At 40.3% G+C, this 25,317-nt stretch overlaps 1 protein-coding gene across 1 annotated transcript in view; it reads left to right on the top strand.

Annotated features, from left to right (window-relative positions):
• The first annotated feature begins 8,771 nt into the window (after window positions 1–8,771).
• Window positions 8,772–25,317, top strand: part of APOOL (apolipoprotein O-like) — a 62,601-nt gene continuing 46,055 nt past the window's right edge. Inside the window, exon 1 of the mRNA XM_012727094.1 lies at window positions 8,772–8,818. Within this exon, the coding sequence (XP_012582548.1) occupies window positions 8,804–8,818 (15 nt within the window). The 5' untranslated portion in view covers window positions 8,772–8,803. The remainder of the gene's footprint in view (window positions 8,819–25,317) is intronic.

The following is a 25,317-nucleotide window of genomic DNA, read 5'->3' on the forward strand; positions in this document are numbered from 1 at the left end:
GAAAGTCTGCCACTAGACTAAAGCACCTTCTGGCCGGGACCCATCAAAAAGGGTCAGAAATGGCCAGACAAATCTGGGAGGAAAAGAGCAAAATCAAAATCAAGGTAAACATTGCCATAGTCACCTCCCTACATGGTCCTACAGGTCTCTCACCCACATCTGCCTTAACCAGTCCAGGGTCAGGAAACAGCAACTTGAAATGGTAAAAGCTGGACTTTATAGGGTTATATTATGGCCAGAAATGCTTTGGCTTGTGAGGACAGAGGGCTGCAGGGTCTCTCCTGCCTGGGAGGGGCTCTGCTGGAGCTACTTATGCAGGGGCAGTTCGCCTGAATTGTTTTCTGTTGTCAGCTTTATCTCTGAAGATGCTATCTCAGGTACCCTGGTGCTTAAGGGCCTGTTTGTGCTCTCAGGAAAGTAAGGCAATGCTTAGGCTATTAAACAAGGATGGGGGCAAAGCTAATGTCATCTTCAAAAGGAGGGGCCCCGGGGCTGTGAGCAAGCTGCTTTCTAGAACTGTTAGCTGGGAACTTAGAGGTCCCTTCCTGGAGGCTCCAGCTGTGTCACTCTTCAGACATCCCCACTGCACAGGTACTGCAGCACCTTATCACGAAGGTGCCTTGCCCTCAAGGTGAGTCTTAGGTCAAGTTAGGGTTAATTAGGCAGCTTCCAGGGACTGTGCAGGCTGAGACTTCAGGGCCCAGCAGAGCCTTAAAGAGGCTTTTGAGATAAGGGCAACAAAAGGAACAAGGGAAGCACCAGAGATAAGGGCAACACATTTCAAAGGGGTTTAAGCAAACATCCTACAACTAGGGACTGCAGAAGTTCATGAATAAGGGCAATAAAATGGGTTGTTCTCTGCAAAGTGCTGATACAGGAAGATTCCAAGCTCAGTAGCAGATGAAGTGGGACCACCAAAAACTAACCAATCACAGAGAATATTGGAACTTTAGAATAGTTAAAGAAAGTATATATTCCTGAAGCATGACTCCATAATGATTTTTTGACCTTCCCATGTACAGTACACTGGAAGTCCTTGCTTGTGTTCTTTCCCCCCCCCCCAAATAAGCTTTATTTTCTTGGACAAAGTTTGCTTCTCTGTTTCTTACCTGAAAAGTCTGGATTCCTTTTTTACAACCTCACTGGACAAGAACTCATGGTGGTTTAGGGATTACCAGGGTGAAAAATAGCAGCAGCTGTGACCACAATAACAGCACACACCGCTTCAAAGGCATCTTCTAGTCAGCTAGCAAAATACTGGGGCTTGTTCTTCATACACTGAACCAGGCTCAGAAAAACATTTTCCAGGTCACCTTTGACCTCCTTCCTGATGCTCTTCTCCATGTCATAAGAGCTGTAGCTCTTGTACTTTTCAAATACTTCCTAGAGGTGACGCAACTCTACTCCAGCATGATGCTGATCCACTTGGGACATCGGTTCCTTACCTTTTCACTCCAATATCATAAAGATCATGGGCATCTTGGTCATTCAGTTCATATTCAAAGACAGAACCCTTCTGCCCTTCTAACCTTTGCAAGGTCAACCACCAATTTGTGAAAGTTACCAAAAATGTCAGAAATAATGTCCTTTCCCAGATCTGACTTGTACATTTCTCTATAGACAGTTAACTGCATCTTCTGGCTTGTCCTGGTGTAACAGGGTGGTCTCTAGGAAAAGGGAAAGTTCCAGGATCCCTGCCCCACCCAGACGAGGGTGGAGCTGAGCAGAGAAAAAAGGGAGAGAGAAGGAATCTGAGAGAAAAAAGAGAAAGAAGAAGGCAGGAAGATGGAGAGCCAGAAGGAGACCTGAGGAAGCCACATTGTGCAGCAAGCATGTGATGAAGAAACCGTGCTTGTTTCCTGACCCTGGACTGGTTAAGGCAGATGTGGGTGAGATACCTGTAGGGAGGTGACTATGGCAGTGTTTATATTGATCTTGATTTTGCTCTTTTCCTCCCAGATTTGTCTGGCCATTTCTGACCCTTTTCGATGGGTTCTGGCCAGAAGGTGCGTTCATCTTGTGGCTGGCTTTCAGGCCTTGCTTTGGGCCAATCCCTTTTGGGTTGACTTTTGCCCACAAGGGGATGGGTAACTTCAGGTGTTTGATTTAGACATTATATTCTTTGTCTTCTGTATTGTATACTCACTGTATTAAAGTCCCTTTTCATTAAAGTTTTATATCTTTTGTCTTGATGTGGCAGATGGCAGAACCCACTTAGAGCAGGCAGGTTCGGGGTTCAGTGGTGCCCCTCTCCCTGTCCTGTAACACTGGAGCAAATTATCTCAGTGAAAGATTAAAAGACTCATACCAAGCAAGTGTTTTCAATAGGTTCAAATTCGCTGTCTGCAGTTAGTGGTACAAGGTTGATTTCATTGTTTTATTTATCTATTTATTTATTTATTATTTTTACATCATTCTTAATTTTGTACATTTTTTCATCTCAGTTGTGTTGTAATTCGCAGGCTGCTCAACAAGACACAGTCTCAGGTCAAGAGATTTAAAGCAGCAGGGTTTATTAGCCAAGTGCTGGTGCACAAGTGTCCCCAAGCCAGGAGGCAAGAGAGACCCTGAGATCTAGGTGAAGAGCTTTTGTAGGGCAAAAGCACAAATGTTGTTATTGTACAAACAGAATATGTTTAGGGTCACTGTTTTGGGTAACCATAGATGTGTTTAGAGTATCTAGCAAGAGACAAAGGCCTGCTGTCAGAAGGAATGTAACTGGGTGCTCCTTAGGAAAAGGGGAAGTTCCAGGTTCCCTGTCCCACCCAGAAGTAGGGTGGAGCTGAGGAGAAAAAAAAAGAGAGAGAGAGAAGAGAAGGAATCAGAAGAGGAAGGTATAAGGATGAAGAGCCAGAAGGAGACCTGAGGAAGCCACATGGAGCAGAGAGATATATGTGAAGAAACCGTGCTTGTTTCTTGGTCCTGCGCTGGTTGAAACAGACATGGGTGAGAGACCCGTGGGGAGGTTGACTATGGCAGTGTTTATATTGATTTTGATTTTGCTCTTTTTCTCCCAGACTTGTCTGGCCATTTCTGACCATTTTCTATGGGTCCTGGCCAGAAAGTGCTTTAGTCTAGTGGTGGGCTTTCAGGCCTTGCTTTGAGCCAATCCCTTTTGGATTGACCTTTGCCCATGAGGGGATGGGTAACTTCAGGTGGTTGATTTAGAAATTATATTCTTTGTCTTCTGTATTGTATACTCACTGTATTAAAGTTCCTTTTCATTAAAGTCTGACATGTTTTCTCTTGATGCGGCGGATGGGAGAACCTATTTAGAGTAGGCAGGTTTGGGGGTTCAGTGGTGCCCCTCTCCCTGCCCTGTAACAGGAACATGCTGTTTCAATACAGGATCTACCTTTTTGCACCCGTGGTGAGTATTTTTCTAACCAACTTGAGGGGAAGGGAGGGGCTCAGCCCACCAAATGGAGCCCTTGGACAAGATGGCGTTACAGTGCTCTCGTCGTTTTTCACCATTTCCAACAGTTGAAATTCCCATGGGCTTCCCACCACCTTTTGACCCGTGTGCCATCACCAGAGTCCAGTGCATTCTTCCTATCCCAGTTGTGATCCCATTCCCCTTTCCACCTCCATAAAATGTATCCGATCTATAGTTGTTCATTGCTTTCATTTTTACTCTATTACATTTGTTTCTCTTGCTCTCTTTTTCCCTCCCTGAACCCTATGCTCCTGCTTTGTGTGAAAGCATCTGGTATTTTTCATTGTTAATGGAAGTTTCTTTTTGGCCTTTCTCTGGTAGGTAATGGCAATATCCTGTCCATTGCTGTGGTTGGTCAAAATGTTGACAATTGTGAACTCATCCACACGTTTGTTCTCAATGGCTATTTCAATATTTAAAATATTCCACTCAGCATCGAAGTTGGTATGTGCTCTGACTCACATGCACTTGGTGGACTGTGTTCACACTCCAGGCTTAGCTTGAACAAAATTTCGTAAACAGTAGACCTTTTGAAAAATGCTGGCTGGGTGCCAGCAGCTGTGGAATCCCTAGATGTAGAATGATCTACTCTAAGAGGAGATGTGGGGTTATAATTTTGTGCATATGACAATATCAATCATTTTCTGTAGTGCCAGCTAAGCACAGAGTAGGTTTTTTATGATCTGGGCAGATGGGTAAAGGGTAAAGGAGAGTCCAGGAGCCCTCGGTGGCTTTTTCAGGCCTTCAATGAGCTTTTTACATCATTTGTAATGAGGCATCCAGGTACACATCAGGCTGAAGACCCAGGGGGGCCAGGAGGCTGGCAGAGGCTGGCAGGCCTCCTAGACGCCCACAAATCTTCACTCTTTCTGGGGTCCCTGGTGCTGTCTCCTGGTCTCTGCTCTCTGCTGTCTCTGCTACTTCTTTGCTGTTCTGCTTCTGTGCTCCTATGCTGCTCTTGGTGGCCCCATGAGGCTGCATTTATATGCCCGGTCTCTCAGTCCAGGTGTGCCCATACTCCAGATGACCGCGTTCAGGCACACATGTAAGAATGCAGGTGTGGATCTTAAACACCAATGGAGGAAGGGAAGGTAAACCTGACAGCTTCCCTTTACCCTGCAGGTATTTATCTAGTTACAAAGGAGCAGAGAGGGTGTGAGCAAGGGTCAACATTAACATCCTCACAACACAAGGGTCTGGAGATTTTAGCTGATGCCAGCTTGTTTTCATTATCACCTGGTGGTCAGCAATTCTGATGTTATCTTCACAGGGATGCTCTTTTCCTTTCGAATGTGAAAAAAAAGTTTGTTAACACTGGTAGGTAAATAAAGAAAGGAAATAGGTGAGTTCATCTGGTGGGACAAAGAGACACAAATGTTTCTGCCTCAAGATGAATAATTTCTGGGAGAATAAGTGTAATATACAGCACAGTGAGTATGGCTAATGATACTGATAGAGGTTAAGAGTAGAGAAATTAGAATGGAGGTGATGGGTAAAAATGATGAATATAGTTGTTAAGTCAGTTAAGAAATGAAAAATTTCTTAGCCTCAATTGTTATAATAATTATCAGACTGCTGTAGAAAGCATCCGGAGGGGCAGACCAGAAATGGAAATATGGAGGTGGAAGGTGATTTTGGAGTCACTGATCAACCTAGCCACATTTTAGAAATAATTTAGTAATAGATAACAATTCCATGAAGGAAATAATTTAACAATAGATAACAATTCTACAACAGTTCAGTACAATTTCTGCTTTGGCAAAACAAAGCTCTCCTGCCTCCTTGTAACTAAGCAGGTGTTTCTTTTCACAAACCATTTCCTTTTGAAAAGCAGCAGTGGCAGCTAATTTTGCCTGCTTCTGTCTGTGCAAGCATCTTCTCCTCCTTTCCTTTTTTTTTTATATAATATATCTGCATTTTTTGATATAACCAAAAGAGTTTGCCTTGTGGGGAAACTCACTGTGGTGCTGAATCGGGAATTCTGGTGAAACTTTTCCAAGAGGTACCCAAGGACCATGCCCTCTGTACCCAATACCTCTTAAAATGACATCAATAACTATTTTGTACACTTAAAATTTTCTGAGGGTGGATCTTCAATGTTCTTGCTCCCAAAATATATAATTGAAGTGAGTGAATGTGCTAGTTAATTTGGTTGGGGTAGTCATTTCATAATCTATATTAAATAATCACTATTTATATCATAAGAGAAGGTATAGCACTGAACTTATACCCCTATTATTGAGCAATTCTACTTGAGCAGAACATTTAAATTACAGAAATGGTCCCTTTATAGACATTGGTGAATCAAGAAATGGTCTTGATAGGAGTTATGGAGGGGGAGAAGATCAGGTAAGACACTATGCATGGTGTTGTAGGAAATTTGCAGACACATTGTATATGGTCAGATCATGCTGAATTAAAATCCCAGCCCAATGACACACGTGGAGGAATGTAGGGAGTCACTGCTATCTGAACACCAGACTCAACACATTAGGATGAGCGTGAGGCCAGGTGTCCAGGAGGGCCATAAGGAGCTTTGGGGGCTGGACTTCACAATTTCCTGGCAGCAGTGAAGGCCTGCTTACTGCTAAACTGTCTTGTTCAATTCACTAAAATGACAGCTGGAAATTAAATATTAAGGTGGTCTCTTTAGGGTATTAACTCCCTGTCTTCTTCTGTCACATTAAAGCACACCTTAAAAATTCAATTACTGTTCTACTGGCATTAGGTGTGACAGGTGACCTTCTGAAATCCAGTCTTCCTGACACATTCTCACCTTTCACTTGTAAAAAACTGGATAATTAGCATTGAAATGTGTGGCAATCTAGTTATGTATTGATTCTTTTTTAATAGCACATTCAAAATATGTGTAATAAATTGTTGCAGTTTGGTTATATTTACAATTTTCACTGTTTCCTTCAATGCTGATTCAGAATCCAGAGACATAATTGTTAATTATCAACAATAGTTCCTTGTGAATAAAACAGGATGTGAACTGTATGTATTCAAGCACAAGTTCTTTCATTAATATAGCAAAATCTTATTTGATGTTTTATCAGTATTTCAATGACATTTTCCTAGATTTGCTCTTTGATACCATTCTCTATTTTTTACATAAATTGATCCTTCTAGTTCTACCATCCTCAGTTTTGGTGTGCTATTGGGCAGAAGAATGGGTCTCTGGGACCCCCCAAACCAACATGCTCTAAATTGGTTCTGCCATCTACTGCATTGAAACATACTTTAATGCAACTAGTGTACAACACAGAGAAGAAAAAGTATATAGGTTAAATAGTTTCCCCATGAAGCACCCAATGTTACCCATCCCCTTGTGGGTAAATGTCCAGCCAAAGAGAGTTGACCCAAAGCAGGGCCACTAAGGTCCAAAAGCCTGCCATAAGTCTAAGGCACCCTCTGGTGAGTAACCCAGGAAAGGAGCAGAAGGGGCCATGCAAGTGGAACAAAAGGAGCAAAATCAAAATAGAAATCAAGATAAAGGCTGCCATTGTCAACTCCTACAGTCTCTCACTTAAGTCTCTATCTCATCTAAGTGTCTCCTTCCTTGTTCCCCAAGTTTCTGGTGCAAAGCCAAGGCTGAGAAGCAAGCAATCTTCTTCACATGTCTCTGCTGCGTGTGTCTCCTCCAGAACTTCCTTCTTCCAGTCTTCTCTCTATCTTCTCCAGCTTTTGCTCCTCGCCTGGCTCCACTTTTCTACATTTTCCATCACTTCTTCTTTATAACTCTGAAGATTATTTTTTTACCCTGCCTCACTTTTGTTTTAGTATTAGTTATAGACATAAATATATTAAATAATTATCATTAGAACTTTGTCAAAGTTTCTATTAGCTAGATAAAGCCCTTATTCTAGAAGATTCTTCAATAAAGGCTCATGTGTTAAGTATTCTCAGTAGTTTTCTAAAACTGCTATCACTGAAAAACAGTTTACACTTTAGTTTCTTAGAAATGCTGTTCTGTCGCTTTGATCGATATGTTCTTCTTGAGAAATATGACACTGATGTAGTTTCTTTTCCTACAATGTAAGTATTTTTAATTGAAATATAAGTGCCTGACATGGAGTTTTTGATTGTCAAGGCAGTCACTTCAAAGACATCCATCTTAAGTAAAGCACACTGCCAGTTAAATGTGTCAATTTCATGGTGAAGGAACAGTATTGAACCATTAGTGATGGACTTAATATAGTACATATTTAGCGTAGTATACGTAGGCATTTAGAATGATGCACATCTGAAACCTATATGTTAAAATGCTGTGTTACTTCAGTAAAAAAAAAAAAATACTTAAAATTATCTACTCCACTTGTCAAATACTAGTTACAGTACTTATTCCTGGTATAGAGTCTGCACTTAAATATTTGCTGACTGAATAAATGATTAAACATTGGGTGTGTTATTTGGCTGATTACGAACATCTTCTTTCTTTATAATCATTCACTGGAGACCTAGTGGAGATCTTACTTTTATTAGAATGTTGCATATCTATCCATAGCCTATTCTCCTTAGAGCTCCTTCTAAAATATAACTTAAATCCTCTACATCTTTGTTCAAAACCCTCCAATTACTTCCCTTCTTATTTAGAATCAAACCCAAAGTCCCTCCCTATGGTGACATAAAAGCTCCGACACAGTGCCTTATTCCACCCTCTGATATTCTCACTCCGGCGACACCGACTATATTGCCATACACCGACTATATTACCATTCGCTCTGCATGGAAAGTCCCTCAATTCCTTTGGGATTTTTCTCAAATGTCACCTATCAAAAAACACTTTTCTTAACCTATCTAAACTAGGAAACTCTCACTCCACTCCCATACTCTTGTGTTTTTCTTCATAGCATTTGGCACTGGCAGTATTTGTCTGAACGGTACCATGTAACCTGAACAGGTCCCTGGCACACAAGAGGCGCTTAGTGACGTAGTTTTAGAATGTATGAACTCGCCTGTGTATCACAGAGGTAACATGTTCTCTTTAAAATGTAATGTAACTAGTTATTTGTTAAGGCAGCTGAACTTGGCTTTTAAGTCTTTAGCTAGACAAAACTGAAACAAACGAAAATAACGAAAAATTCTGCGCCCAGAAAAATCGCTCTCAAATGGACGGTGGAAAAAAATTCTGAAAGACTATCAGGGACTAGAGAGTGACCCTTAAGGACGAACCTCTTCTTCGGAACAGCGCTGGCTAACAGCAGCAAGTTCTTCAGAGGCTCTAAAGTGGGCGGAGAATGGGCGGGAGTTGGCAGATAAAAGGCGTAACCAGGCGGGGTTGCGACGAGTGGAGGGAGCCTAGTTGAGCTCTTTTGTCCCTCTCTGCTTTCCCTATGAAAATTTGGGGCGGAGAGGGTCACAGATATGGCGGCCGCTAGGGTAAGTGAAAAAAAAGAAAACAAGTCTTGCTTAGTTTCGGGGGAGCAGACAGCTATCTAGTAACTATGGAGGTGAGCCTTCTAACTTCCAAAGGGACCGCCACAGCGAGGGGCAGGATGGTGGTGGTGGGGGGGTTGTGAGAGAATTGGCAAGGTCAGGGAATCTAACATTTAAAGGCTCCATTCACCTGCCTCTCCACTTTAGTTTCCTCAACCTGGAACACTTTCCTTAATCGCCAGCTGTTGACAGTTTATACCGCCACACAGTGGAAACTGGGAAAGGGCTAGATGAGAATGGTCGATCAGGGGACGAGCGGCAGCTCGCGTTTGGGTCTTGAGGTGGAACAAAGAGAAAAGAATCCTGGGCATTTGTCTGCGTGTGCAGGGCGGGGCCTCATGACCTTTTAAAGTAGTTTTTCCAAACGTTATTTGGGGTGAAGTAGTCCAAGTTAGAGACATGCCAGAACCTCTTGGTAGTACACGGTTTTGTTTTGCCTCTGGCTTTGAATAACAAACCTGAAGGTTTTTTTTTTTTAGTACTATCATGAGAAAAAGTGTCTTTTCTTAGTATCTGTGTACCGGAAGTGATTCAGCTGGCTGCTTACTACAGTTCCCTAAGTATGTTTCAATAGCTGTAGTCGTCAAATATGAAAGTAGATTTTGAGTGTAAAATGCTCCGCTAGACTTGCAGTAGATACAAATATGATTAACTCATTTCAGCCAATATTTAAGTTACTCCGTATGTGTCTTGATTCCTCATTCTCACTCTATTTCTGCAATTCAGGCTTTCATAATTTATCTGGATTATTACAACACCCTTCTAACTGTAGCTTTGTTTGAATACTTCTAAAATGCAAATCTGATTATATCCCTGCTCTACTTGAAAACTTTTATTGGCACTCCATCAGCCTTCTAGGATCAGGTCAGACTGCTGATCCAGGTGTTGTCTACAACACCTGACCCTGCCAGACTTTCCAGCTTCATTTCATAATCCTCATGAATCTTTCTAGCAACATCTGTACTCCAAGCCTTTCCTCCTGCTTTCTCCAGGTCTGAGTGCTCTTTACTATCTTCATTTAGTTCGTTTTTACTCATAGCTCATTTACTTAACAGATATTTGTGTTCTACCTCCCCATATGGTAAGCACAAAGTGCTTTAGCATGTACTCAACCTCTCAGTCTAATGTAAGTATTTCCTCTTAGTGCTCCAGTCTGGGCATACGTTACCATAGCCTTTATCACATGCAAATAGTAGACTATTTGTTCTATCCTCCTAAACTGTAAATTACTTTAGAACAGTATAGCATTGCTAATTTTGCATCCTTAGTTCCTAATCCAGGTATGACTTATGTATGAATGTTCTCCATGAATAAACAAGTGCTAGACAGTGAAGATAAAAGAGAATAAACTGAACTGTAGAGGTACAACATATAACACAAATGTCTGTGGTTCAGAGTAAGGGAAATACCTTTAAGAAAATTACAATGTGATCTGAGGATTTAAAAGATAGAGCTCAGCTCATAACTGGTTGAAGAGAATAAAGAAAAACTTCTGGGAGGATGTACAGAGACAAAAGGAATGGTCAGTGGTAAAGCAAACCAAATAGTGTGTTTTTAATGAGAAGAAGATAAATGTCTTGATTTGGCCATTAGCAGTTTACCATTTTATTAAGTGCTTACCAAAGGCCAGGGACCATGCTAAGATACTTTGCATTTTCACTTAATTCTCAAGATAAATTTACTTTGTTGTAATTATGATCTCCGTTTTTCAGATGAAAAACTAAGGCTTAGACAAGTCAAGTAAGTAACCCAAAGTCAGTGCTAATAACTGAAGTCAGATCAGAGGTATAGGTAGAGGGTACAATCTAGATGGTAAAAGGTTAAGGAAAGGATAAGGGGAGGAAAACTAGCATTTCTTTAGCACCTACTCTGGCCATGTGCTTTATATATTTCCCTTTAATCCTTTTGATGGCCCTAAGAAATGGGTATGTCCTATTATATACATGAAAAATCTGAGACTTAGAAAATGTGTTTGCTGTGTGTGGTGATGAATATTAATGATGTAGTGTGGTGATCATTTTACAATACATATACATATAAAATCATGTTATACACGTTGTTATGTGTCACACATCAATCTAAAAAAGAAAAGTGCTTTCTCCAGGTTACACACAGCTGCTAAGTGGAAGAACCAGGTTCAAACATGTACTTCACTTTGAGGTCTGTGATCTTTCCAGTACTTTTTGCTTTTCTGATAGATTTATTTTGCATATTGGAGAAGTTTCATGATAAAAGGGTAAAATATTCCAAATATTCCAAATTTTCGTTAAAAAATGCCAGGAAACCTCACATGCTTGTTCAACTGCACTCTTTCTCAAAAAGAACATTACCAGAAACCTTCCCCTTTGTTCCCCTGCATAGTTATCCTCCATTATAGATAAAATTTGCCCAATTTTGATCTTCATATAAATGAAATTATGTAGTATTCACTTTGCAGGTCTGGCTTATTTCACCCATTATATGTGGAACACTAGTTCATTCATTCTTATTAATATATAATATTCTAGTGGGTGAATATATTATGATTTATTTGTCCATTCTACTATTGATGGTCATTTGAATTATTTTCAGTTTTGAGCTATTATAAACAGTGTTCCTAAGAACATTGTTCGGGCCCACATAAGAGCACATTTCTTTTGAGTGTTTATCTAGGAGTGAGGTGGTCATGTCATAGTAGGATGTGGCTTTGGTAGAAACTGCCAGATAGTTTTCCATATGTTTGGACCAATTTATATACCAATTCATGAATGTTACAGTTATTCTTGAGAGTGGAGATTTTTACTTAAGAAAGAAGTAATGGCTTAGAAGCAGCACTGGGAATCAGGAAGAATACAAACTCTACGCATATTCCCTAAAACACTTAGCATAGCCTCACTTGTGGGTAACAGAAACGGTGACCTCGGGACAGTCGTGTCTCATTTCATCAAGGAGGGAGAAGGAGAAAATGAAAAGATTTTTAGAGTTCTAAGGAATAGCAAAAAGTTTGGTCAGTGGAGAAAATCACACAGCACAATGTCCAGGATGATGGAGATGGGAAGGATTATGGGCATCATGGACTTGAAACTTTCAAAATCTGTGATAATACTACTCATATGTCAACATTAGTCCTTGTTTATTTCCTCTATTTTGTTTCATATAACTAATGCCAAAAAATATTTGGAACCTAACAAACTAAAGTTTGTATTCGGAGAGACTGGTGTGGTTATCTCTCCAAAACAAAATCAGTTTTTCAGTTTCCTCTCAGCTTTGTTATCTTTATTTTCAGTCTAACTTCGAAGGTTATGCTTTGAAACCTCTAGCGTATTTAATCACATTTGTTATAGTGGGTTCTAGGATGGTACTTTATGCAGCAAAACAAAGTGTTCTGTGCATTGTCTCTTTCTACACTCATAGGACTCAACTAATTCCTGTGTGATACCATCTTTACAAGTTGCTGTTAGGTTTTTCTGTGAACTTCACTGAATATGGAAATAAATGATTGCTTGTTTAGCATTCGAAGGTTCCTTAAATTGTTGTATATCAGGCTAACTTACATCAGTGTTTCCTAACTTTACCGTAGATTAGAATTATCTGGTGAGTTAAAGTACTGATGCCTGAGTTCTATCCCAAATGGAGCATTTTAATATTGTAAAAGGCACCAGGTGACTGTGTTACTGTGTTTGAGAACCAATAATGTAGGGGGGTGGGTGAACTGTCTTTTATACAGATTATGAAGGACAAAATACTGGAGTTTTTCCGATTATGAAAAACAGAGGTACATTCAAATTATCTTAAGTAGTGGTTTAATATAAGCATACTTAGATTAAGAATAAAGTTTTGGGGCCCTCCCTGGTGGCAGCGGGTTAAAGCACAGCACTAAGATGCTAAAGCCTCTTCAGCATGAGTTCAATCCACATGGTGCAGCAGACCTCTCCTGACCCACCCGCCGCCCACCTCAGCAGTGTACTTCATCAGTCGGCCTTTTCTGTTCCCCACTCTGTGTCTGGTGAATCCTCTCACCGCCCCTGCACCTCTGGCCTGTACCCCAGGGGTTCATTATTCATAAATACATAAAAATCTTAAAAAAAAAGCTAATTTCTGCTAAGTGAAATAAATCAGAAGGAGGAAGTGAAATACAGAATTTCACTCATGTTTGTTGTGCAAGCACGCCTAGGGCACTTTCGCTATAGATTTGGGCAGATGGATAAAGGAAAGTCCCATAGGTTTATCAGGCTTTCATGGTCTCTCAGGGAACCAGGTATACAGGTATACCAGGTAGGTGGTTGAGGCAGGTAGGGGATAGGCTGGGCTGGGTTGAGCTGGCCTGGCCTGGCCTGGCCTGGGCTAGGCTGGGAGTGGGCTGGGAGACAGGCAACCAAGCCTCCTAGCTCCCCACAAATGTCTACGCGCTTTCTCTGGGCTCTCTCTGACATTCTCTCGAATGCTCTTGTTGTCTTGCCTCTTCTATCTTCATACTGTTTGTCCTCTCGTAGCTGTCATCTATCTTTGAGTGACACCACCCTTGTAGCTCTGGCCCCTAGGCTCAGGTGTGCACACTTACTCATGCAGGCACCCGTATTCAAAGTGTTCGCAATCAGACATGCATGCCCTGAGTCTACACTCCCCAAGAGTTGTCTGCCTTAACACGATCAAGGCTGCAGGTGATAGCCATTGAGACTAGTGGCAGAAAAAGCCTGACGAGTTCCATTTACCCTACATGTGAAATACAGAGAAACAAAACAAAGTTACAGACAAAACTAAACCAAAATAAATCCTGGAAATATGACTACAGAATTGAGGCTACCAGAGGGAGTGGGTGGGGGTGGGGAGACGGGGCCTGAATTAATCAGGCTTTATGTGCCACTAGTTTCTGTAGCCATCACCTGTGGTCTTGTGTTAATACAGAAGGTGCTTGGGAGTGAGGGGCATGTCTGTCTGGTTGTGCATACCTGGAGCATGAGTGTGGGCATGTGTAAGCGCATACACGAGCCAAGAGCTGAAGATAAAAGCAACGGTAGCTATGGCTAATAGAGATGAGTGACGTGACTATACCACTCATATGAGAGAGAGCACAAGAAATTTGTGGGGTGCTGGGAGGCTCCGTTGTCTTCTCCCAGCCTTGCCTGCCTGCCTTACCAGCCTTCAGGCTTGCCACATTTGGCCTTAGTCTGCAGATTCTATGCAGATGGGTATGAAGCCCTCTGAGGATCTCAAGAGAGACTGAGGGGTGGTGGGCCGTGAGCATGTAGTGCTTCATGGCGACCTCCTCTCTGTCTGGGTACATCCCCATAAGTGGCCTGAGATGGAGGACGCTGCACACAACGGGGAGGTATTGGACGGACATGATGCCTGCTGGGAGGCAGGGCTAGGGGATTAGATTTCATTGACAGCTCAGCAAATGGAGTCAAGGACAGTGCTGGCGACACCATGGTAGCACAGGTGGTGGCCAACCTCTAGGAGCAGGAAGTGGACATGGTCCAGGAGCTGTGGGAAATGCTGACCTGCAGAACACCAGAGACCTTGTGTGGAAGAGGAGATGGCCCACTGCCCCTGCGGCAGCAGTTTCTTCAAAGAGAAAGCAGACCCTCATCCATCATTTGGTGTGCACCCAGTGGTGCCACAAGGATCAAACTTATGGATTTGGATAAACATTCACCAAAAGGCAGGGCACCTTTGGCTGGTTAATGATAATGACTGTGGGACCCTGGGGCTGGATACAGCCTGGAGTCGCAATGGCCCCTATGGACAGGTAGAGCAAGAGAGTAGCCCACGCTGGCCAAGAGAGGAAGTTGTCACCAGGTTTTCTGCAGCCATGCAGGAGATGTATCAAAAGGCCAATTTAGTTAAGGAAAAAGCTGGTGCCACTTACGGGTAACCCTGAGTGGTTAAGCAGCCAAAGGGATGCTAAAGAAGGCAGGCAAACCTCTTAAAATCACCGGTGGGTGATTCCCTATTCATGAGATGAGAGCTGAAGAACATGCTTTCAAAATCACCCAGGAGTGATACCCTGGTGACTTTTGAATAAGGGTAAGGTGATTAGGAACCCATCCTTGGGGAGCAGGTGGAGAACATGACATGCTGGAGACTACAGCCGCAGTGAGGACCTGAGTGAGTCCACCTGTGGGCCGTGCTATCCACGGGTCCACAACCCGAGTGCCTGTGCAAAGGGTTCACCTTATTTCAGGGGTCTGCCTGTCACATTGGTGACTATGAAAGCTGAGTGTCAGTGACAGCAGTGAGAGTACCCCCTGGGGGGTTAGCAGTTACCCCAAAGGAACATACAGTGAATGTGTTGCCAAACTCAGAGGGCATCCTGAGGGTGGACGTAGTGTGGCTTGTAGCTGAGACCACCATCGGAGAAGGCCAAGAAGCGTGATGACTCATGGCATGTGATGGTAGATTGCTGAGTTGAAGAGTGGTTACCCACTCGAATGAGCAGTACCTTCAGTGGCAGACTTGGTGGGTCATGTGCTGCTGCCAAAAATCTTGTCTTTTTGCCCCTAAGTTGGTGCCCTATCACCTTAGTGGGCTGGGCTTAGTTGTGTCCTGTTGTATTCAGTTGCATTCTGTTTGCTATTGTGGGTCATGGCTACAGTGTTCCACCTTAGCCAAGGGAAACTTGCAGAAGAATGATGGGTACAGTCAAATTGTACATCCAGGGGGTGGATTTGTAGGGTAAATGGAATTAATCAGGCTTTTTCTGCCACTACCCTCTATGGCTATCACCTGTGGCCATGATCATATTAAGGCAGAAGGCACTTGGGAATGTGAGCTGGGGGCACACGTGCCTAATTGTGGACACCTGGAGCATGGGCATGAGCATTTGTTAAGTATGCCAACCTTAGCCTAGAGGCAAAGATGAAAGCAGCAGCAGTTATGGCTACAAGATGACCATGGCATGGTTACAGAAGAGACAAGACCACACAGAGAATGCCAGAGTCCAGAGAAAGAGCACACAGATTCGCTGGGCATCTGGAATCTTGCCAGCCTCCCAGCCCCCATGCCTATCCTGCACCTGGTTACTCCACTACGGGGCCCAGTGGTCTATGCTGTAGGATTATGTATGTCTTGGTGAGCACAGTGTAATATCTATATGAAGACATGAACCTATACCTCTGAATTACATACAGTATTGTAAACCACTGCTACCTCCATATAGAAGCTAACTTATGAAGGTCTTTTAATTGGGAAATACATTCCTCAAAGATAAAAAAAAATACACTAAGTACCTATCAATATTTAAACATGGGGCTGGGGGTAGGTGTAACTATTCTATTCCTGTAATGAATGAAACTGTTATATTGACTTTATGGGTATTAGTACTCTTGACCAAGGCATCTACATCTACATATTTAATGTATCTTTTTTTCTCAGTCAGCCTGAGACTCAACAGGGGTTTGTCATATCAGTAACTGTTACTACCTCATCCTCTTCTTACAGTGGCCTCATAGTTCACCTCACTTGTGTTTCCAAATTCCTAATTGATATATTTAGCAGCATCAGATACATTTAACATATTCAAAAATTCTTCATTTTTACTAAGTTTGATTTTTCTGCACATATTACTCATTTCAATTAAGACTAAAGGATTCCAAGATGAACTTGGAGTCATAACATTTTCTCCACATCCAAACTGTTACAGATTTTCATTTTTCACATGTTCTAATTTTTTCATATAGTCATTAAACACATTTTAATACCTGTTGTATGTGGAAAATGGTGATATACATTGGAGATACAGAGATCAACAAGACATGAACAGGAGATATATGGAAGAGAAACACTAGAACTAACAAGCCCATGGAAATTGAAAAGATGTTTAAAATTAGAGAAGTACAACTTAAAACAATGAGGTAAATAACACTTTACTAAGTAGGAGGAAAAATACAGTGCTGATGAATCTTGAGTGTTGGGAGGGATGTGGGAATGTAAGCATCCCTATGCACTTAGAGCTGGGTAACTACATTGCCTCAAGCTACTCTTCGTCATTTTGCATTTGGTTGTTTTCATGTTCCTTTGAATTACTGTTTTTGTGTCCTTAGGTTCGATATCTAGGAGTTTGACTGCTGGATCTTTTTTTTTTTTAAGATTTATTTATTTATACATACAGAACTGGGATACAGGCCAGAGGAACAGGGGTGGTGAGGGGATTCACCAGAGAAAGAGTGGGGAGAAGAACAGGCAGATCGACTAGTTACACTGCTGAGGAGAGCTGTGGGCGAGATAGGAGAGTCTGCCACACCTTGTAGATCTGGCTGGTGATGGATCTTACACTGAGGTGGCTAGCTTACAGTGCTGCACCTTAACCCACTGCACCACCAAGGAGGACCCTGATTGCTGGATCTTAAGGAAATCTATTTTTAATATTTTTTAAAACCTCCACACTTTTTCATAGGGGCTGGACCTGTCTGCATTCCCACCAGGAATTTACAAGAGTTCCTGGTGCTCTACCTCTCCACATACTTGTTATTACTGATGATTTTGATATAGGCCAGACTCAGGAATGAAGTGGTATTTCATTGTGGTTTTGATTTGCATTTCCCTGATCACAAGTGATGAGTTCTTTTTCATGTGCTTGTTTGCCATCTGTATGTCTTCTTGGGAAAGGGGTCTTAAATTTCACTGAAAAATATTATTCCATTGTGTTAACCACATAACATTTTATACATTTCCTAGTTGATGGATATTAGTGCTTCCATTTTTTGAATATTTATGATGTTGCTGGCTGTTTGGGCATGTTTTCATTTCTTTTGATTAGAGATCTGGGATGAAATTGCTGTCACATGAGAACTCTATTATTACCTTTTTGAGGAACTTCCAGAATGTTTTCAAAGTGACTGAATCTTTTTACATTCCTACCAGCAATGTATGAAGGTACTAATTTCTCCACATCCTTCCAACACTTATTACTATATGTCATTTTGACGATAGCCATTCTGTATGAAGTGGTGACTGTTAATTTCATTGTGAGTTTGACTTCTGTTTCCCAAATAACTAAATGTTTAACATGTGCTTATTGGACGTTTGTGTATTTTTTTTTTATTTTTACTTATTTACACATACAAGAACTGGGTATAGGCCAGAAGAGTGTGTGGTGGTGGGGGGGAGGGGTGAGAGGATTCACCAGAGACAGAGTGGGAGACAGAACAGGCTGATTGAATACACTGTAGCCGGTGAGACAGGAGAGGTCTGCTGTGCCATGTGGGTGAGCTCCCTGCCCAAGGATGGAACTCTTGCTTCAGTGGCTGTGGATAGCTTCATAGTGCAGAGTTAACCCTTTGTACCACTAGGGAGGCCTTGATTTGTGAATTTGTTTAAGAAATGTATATTCACATTCTTGACCCATTTTTAAAATTGCTTCATTTGCCTTTTTATTGAATTATAAGAGCTTAAAATATATTCTGGGTATCAGATCTTTATCAGATAAATAAGTGATAGGTATTTTTTCCTTTTCTGTGGCTTGTCATTTCACTTTCTTGTCACCTTTGAAGCACAAAAGTTTTAAATTTCAATGAAGTTGAATTTTTTTTTTAATTTATGGTTTTAGTTCTCATATGTAAGAACCCCTTGTCTAATTCAGTCACAAAAATTAGCACCTGTTTTATAATTTTAGGTCTTCTTTGTGGACCTATGATTAAGTCATTTTTGTTTCTGGTATGTGCAATGTTGTGATTTATTTGAAAAAACACATAGAATAGTTGCTTAGTAATCTTTTCATCATCTTGGTTCATACTTCAAAGTTACTATTCCCTTTCCCCTCCCCTCCCTTTGTATGGACTACATGTTGCTGTTTCTTTGCCTGTTTTACAATTTTGTTTGTTGTAAACTGCACCATTTAGGTAATACAGCAACTCTGGCTTCTGATGCCCCCCTTCCTAGGACTTATTATTGTTGTTGCTTGCTTGTTCTCTTATTTATTTGTTTGTGACTTTTCTGGACTATGTATTTACCTCGTGTTGTGCAGTATCAGATATTACTGTCCTGATAGTTTTCCTGTTTATCTTTAAGCCCAAATTACTAGAGATTGCCGTTATATTGACCAGTGACTATCACTGGCGAAGTAACTTCTAAGTAACTTAATAGTAAGACTTTTTACCTTTTACTATTGGACTTGTTTGTAACCTGTAGACTGTTTTCAAAGTTAGAGAGTTTAAGAGTTTGCCTTATATTTAGCCAGGAAGTAGAGGTGCAGTGTTTTTCTCTTCAAACTCTACTCAGACATTGCAGCCTTGGGTAATGTGCCTTGTATCCTTTGAGCAGGGCTGTCTTGGTCTCTTTTCCTAACCTCTTCAATTAAATTCTATTTCCACCATACAGAGCTGCTAGTTTCCACTGAATGCTAGGTGATAATTCTACAGTGTTGGATAACACCCTAGATACTGAATCACCTTGTCTGTTTCAATAGGGTCTGGCCCCTTAGCAGTGTTAGGTACTAGAAGTCTTTGATAATTGTTCTGATTCTATCCTCAGTAGTACTCCTGCCAAATGCACTTGGAACAGCTCTTTTGTATCACTAACTTGGGGAATGTGAAGATTCCAATCAGATGCTGTGATTTACAGAATAGCTCTTCAGCAATACAGAAATGTGAGGGACATAGGACACTGGGATTTACACCAGGTGCCTTCCTGGATCCTTTCTATGGAACAGGTACTGGGGATAGGGAATCAACACATGTGGTATCTTACTTTTTTTTTTTTAAATATGTATTTATTTATTTATATAGAACTGGAGTACAGGCCAGAGATGTGGAGGGTGAGAGGATTCACCAGAGACAGAGTGGGGAGCAGAACAGGCAGATCGAGGAAATACACTACTGAGGGGTGCAGCGGGCGGGTCAGGAGAGGTCTGCTGCGCCATGTGATCACCTCCGGGGCAGGCGGGGATCGAACTCATGCTTCTTGGTGCTGTGCTTTAACCTGCTGTGCCACCAGGGAGGGCCCGGTATCTTACTTTTTTAAGGAGTTGGTGTGGATGAGAGTTAACAGACATCAACAGAGTTTTGTGGAATAGTTTTTCTGTAACACACTGTCAGTGGATGGACACAGACCCTTACAATTGAAAGCAACCACCTTCCATTTTTCTTACCAATTCTAAAAAAAAATTGTTGAATAAAAGCATATCAATTTGCTGTAAGCCCTTTGATCCATATCCAGAGAATTTGATAATTTGACTAGTTTAATAGATGAAGAGATTTAACCAACATGTTCAAACTGTCGGTCTAAAACTGAATGCAAGCCACTGAATGTGGCTATTACAAATAAAGTTGATATAAATAGGATTTTGTGTAGATACCAGTTTTAATTTCACTGGAGTAAATGCATATACAAAGAACCATAGATAGTATGGTTATTATGTTTAGTTTAAAAAAAAACACAAAATTTGTTCTTGATGGATTTACCTTTATATTAATTTATTTTTGTTTATGGAACAAATTATTACAGACTCAGTGGTAAAAGCAACACAGATTTATTATCTTCTGCTTCTGTAAATTAGAAATCCAAAATCAGTTTCACTGGTCTAAAATCAATGTATTGGCAGGCTTGCATTCCTTCTGACCAGAAGAGTATATTTCTTTCTATTTTCTTAATTATAGACTAGATGTATTCCTTATTTTATGACCGCTCCTTCCATATTGCAGCCCAGCAATGGATGATTATGTCTGTCACATGCTCATTATTTTTGTATTCCTATAGTCAAATCTCTTCTCAGGATCGTTATAAGTACAGTCATGATTACATTGGGAATACCCTAGTAATAGATGATAATCTCTTCATGCTCAAAAACATAGTTTATTCAAAATGTAAATTTCATTTTTCCATTTAAGGGAACATATCATAGCTTTTGGGGCTTCAGAGATTGAAATCTTTGGAGGGACAGACATTAATCAGTCTACCACAATCCTTTTATCGTTTCATAAACTTCTCTGACACTGATAATTTTCTGTGTTCTGAATTCAACTTTATCTGATGTTAATATAGTTAACTCCTGCTTTCTTTTGATTACTCTTTGTTTGATATATTTGTTTCCACCTTTTCTTTTTCAACCTGCCTACATAATTCTCTTTAAAATTAATTTAGGTAGCCTGTAAAGTTGGGTCATGTTTTAAAATATGCTCTGCCAATATGTCCTTCAATTAGTATATTTAGACAATTTGCATCTAATGCAATTATTGATACTTAGAGTTTAAGTCTGCCATTTTATTCTCTTTACCCTGTTTTACCCTCTTTACCCTGTTGTTTTGTGACATTTTATGGGTTATTTGTACCTTTTTATTAGAATTATTTGAATTATCTGTAGTTTCATTAGAATTATTTTTATATTTATTATAATATAGAATTATTTTAGAATTTTACTAGAATTATTTGAATTATCTGTAGTATTTGTGTATATACAGTTAACCCACCATATACACAGGTTCTGCATATGAGCAAGTACAGACTTTTCTTGTCATTATTTGCCAAATAATATATTATGCACTATTCACATCATTTCCAACATATTAGTTATTATGAATAATCTAGAGATGAGTTAAAATGGGTGTGGTATTGAATGTAGGATATATGTAAATACTGTGCCGTTTTATGTAAGGGACTTGTGCATACTTGGATTTTGGTATGTGCAGGGAATCCTAGAACCAATTCCCTGTGATAATAAGGGATGACTATAACTCTCAGTAATTTTTTTAAAAAGATTTATTTATTTATACATACAGAACTGGGGTACAGGCCAGAGGTGCATAGACAGTGAGAGGATTCACCAGGGACACAGTGGAAAACAGAGCAGGCAGATCAATGATGTACACTGCTGAGGGAAGTAGCAGGTGAGACAGGAGAGGTCTGCTGCACCGTGTGGTCACCTCCTGGGCGGGGAATCCAGTGCTCACTGAAGCAGCTGAGGCTTGCTTGCAGTGCTGCACTTTAACCTGCTGTGCCACCAGGGAGCACCCTCAGTAATTTTTTTGTGTGTGGGAATATTTACTGTATTTGTATTTACCCTTAAATTTATTCTTTGCATTGTTTTCTCCTTCCTGATGTTCCAAGATTACTTCATCACATCAAATTCTGTTATTCTTGATCTGAAAATGTCTTTATTTTCCCTTTGTGAGTAATATTTTTCTTAATATAGAATTCTGAGTTGACAGTTTATTTCTTTCATCACTTGAGAAATGTGCTGCAGGCCTCCATGATTTTGTCTGAAAAATGTGCTGTCATTCATTAATTTGGCCCTATTGGTAAGGAATCGTTTTTCTTTTGCTGTTATCATAATTCTTTTTTTAAATTCAGCATTCACCTTGATATGAATTTATTTTGATTTATCCTGTATGAGATTTTTCTCATATTCTTTTATATGAGTTTTATGTTATCCTAAATTTGGAAAACTTTCAGTTGTTACTTTTTGTCATCTTCTTTCTGCATTGAGTTCATCCACTGTGTTTTTATCTGCCATTATATTGTTTACTTCTAAATTTCCCATTTTGTTTTTCTTCATATCTTTTATTTCTTTGTTGGGAATTTCTTAAATTTCCTTCAAGCATGTTTTTAATTGCTTGTTAAAGCATTTTGATGATTTGCTTTAAAATCTTTGTCAGATAATTCTAGCATTTCTATCCCATCAGTTTTCTGTCTGTCAAATTTCTGTCAATTTTCCTGTAAGTTGAGATTTTGCTGATTGATATTATGATGAGTAGTTTTCTTTTTCTTTTTTTTTTAAATTAATAATAGCTTATTTTTACATAATTTTGTGCATTTTTCCATTTCAGTTGTAATCCCATTGGGCTTCCCATCACTAAATCTCCCATGTGTCATCATCATAGTCCAGTGCATTTCCCTCCCCCCACTATTTTTGATCCCACTCCACCACCATAAAATGTCTGTGGTATATAGCCGTTCATTATCATTATTATTTTCTCACCTGGTCCATTATACTCCTGCTATGAGTGATACCATCCGGTATTTTTCCTTTTCTTTCTGGCTTATTTCACTAAGCATGATCTTTTCCAGCTCCATCCATGTTGCTACAAAAAGCATGTGTTTTTTTTTGTTGCTGAGTAATATTCCATTGTGTACATGTACCACATTTTTAAAAATCCAGTCATCCACTTTTTGGCATTTGAGCTGTTTCCATGTCTTTGCAATTGTAATAAAGCAGCAATAAACATGGGGGTACAGGTATCTTTTTGAATTCAGTGTTTTTGTATCTTTTGGGTAGATACCGAGGAGTGGGATTGCTGGGTCATATGGAAGCTCCATGTTTAGCAATTTGAGGAACCTCCAAACAGTTTTCCATAGTGGTTGTACTAGTTTGCATTCCCACTAGTAGTGCAGGAGAGTTTCTTTTTCTCCACATCCTCAGCAGCATTTGTTGTTGCTAGTTGTTTTAAGATGTGCCATTCTCACTGGTGTGAGGTGGTATCTCGTTTTAATTTTCATCTCCTGATAAATAGTTTTCAATTGACACTTTTACAGTTTGCTATTATATTGTAAGACTCTGGATCTTATTCAAGTCTGTTTTAGTTGACTTTCTATAATACCACTCTGGCAAGGGAAAGCATAGTGCTGCCTTGTTACTACCACGCAAAAGTAGAAATAAGTGTTTCCTGCTCACTATCTGTTGTCATTCAGTGGGGAGAGGGCTCCCTTCAATTGTTGGCCAATTATAGGAATTTAGGAACTTCATGGCACCTCTGATCTTACCACCCTAGGAGGGATAGGAGTATCTCATTATTGATTTCCACAGGGCCTTCACCAATATGACTGGTGTGTCTGTGTATGGGAGTTTCAGTAATGGTGAAAATCCTAACTCCACTAGGCTTTCTCAGATACCACTTGTTTGGGGTTCCTAGATATAATTCCAGTATGAATATGTGTAAGCAATTCTCAGATACCAGAGTGTTCACAAATTCAAGTTAATTCTTACACTGTCTACCATAAGAAATCATAGGATTCCACAGGCTAAGAGCTGAATCTTCAAAGATTGCTCTCCACTTTATATTCCTGTCTCAAGCCCAGACTGTTACCTGTGCTACTGTTCAGCTAGCTATGGATTGGAGGCTCCTACCACCAACTACTTTGACTTCATGAGCCTGTTGCACGTACAGACCATCCCCTGTGCTTCTGACTGCCTATAAATCAGAGCTTCCTATGAACTCCTACTCAGGTTCAATTTTACTAGAAAGGGTCACAGAACTCAGAAAACCCATTTACTTACCTCAGACCTCTTATTTATTACAAATGATACTAAAAGATACTAGGCAACAGCCAGATGAAGAGCTACATATCACAAAGTACTTAATAAAGGAATTTGGGTTTCAGCAAGATGGCACATAGAAGCATTTCAATTTCCCAATATAGAAGCTTTCCAGAGACCCTCCTTTTGGGGCTTTTATGGAGGCTTCATTACATAAACATGACTGATAAAGTTATTGGCCATTGGCAATTGAACTGGACCATTATACCCTCTCTCTTACCTTGAAATCAGAGGCCAGGGGACAGGTGAAGGTCTCACTTTCTATTCATGTTGATTTCCCTGGCAATCAGCCCCCCTTTTCAAGTGTTTTCCAAAAGGCACCCTCATTAGCATAGAACCATTAAGATAGCAAGGCACCCATTCAGACTTTTATGGCTCTGAAACTTTATCTAGAACTGAGTACCAGAGTCCAAATATTATAAGATTCTCCCTTTGCTCTAACAGCTCAGGAAATGCCAAGAGTTTTAGGAGCTATGACCTAGGAACTATGGATGAAGACCAGAATATATATGTGAAATATACTTGGTCACGTGAATATATGTGTGTGCACATGTATGTTTGTATGTATGTGTTTATGCACACACATAGGTGAAACATCAATCACAATGTCATACAAATCATCAGGTGGTGATGAATATCTAGGTCCCTTATGTAGTTTCTACTGATATCTTGAGGACAAGGCTCAATTACCACCTGCAGGGATGAAAGGCCTACATTCTCTACTACCACACTGGCTGGATGGGGAGTGTTAGTATGTCTTTGCTTATGTGGGTGGGAGTTTGCCTTCCATTTTGTCTTGGTGTTTAGATACAGTAGAGAAAATAGTGTTTTAAAAGTTTTATGTTGTGCTAAACCACTCCTTTCTCAGTCCTTTATGTGTATAAGTAATTTGTTCATTTTCACTGCTACATAGTATTCCACTATGTGGATGTAGCATATTTATTTCTCCATTCTCTCAATAGATGTTGTGATTCTCCCACTTTTTTCTATTATAAATAATACTGTTATGGACAACCATATGCAAGTCTTTTGGGGTTCATGTGAGAGTTTTCCCTGCTCTACCATTTGCTCTATGACTTTGACCCTCAGTTTTCTTATCTGAACAATTAGGGTATGATTAGTACTTTTTTCCTAGAGTTTTATATAAGGAAATGCTAAGCAGATACTACATGGTGTGCACAGCACTATGGGCAATAGCAAATGTCCTGATAATTTC

The sequence above is a fragment of the Condylura cristata genome, unplaced genomic scaffold (assembly GCF_000260355.1).
Source record: "Condylura cristata isolate star-nosed mole 26May11 unplaced genomic scaffold, ConCri1.0 scaffold00019, whole genome shotgun sequence".
In the NCBI taxonomy this organism is placed as follows: domain Eukaryota; kingdom Metazoa; phylum Chordata; class Mammalia; order Eulipotyphla; family Talpidae; genus Condylura; species Condylura cristata.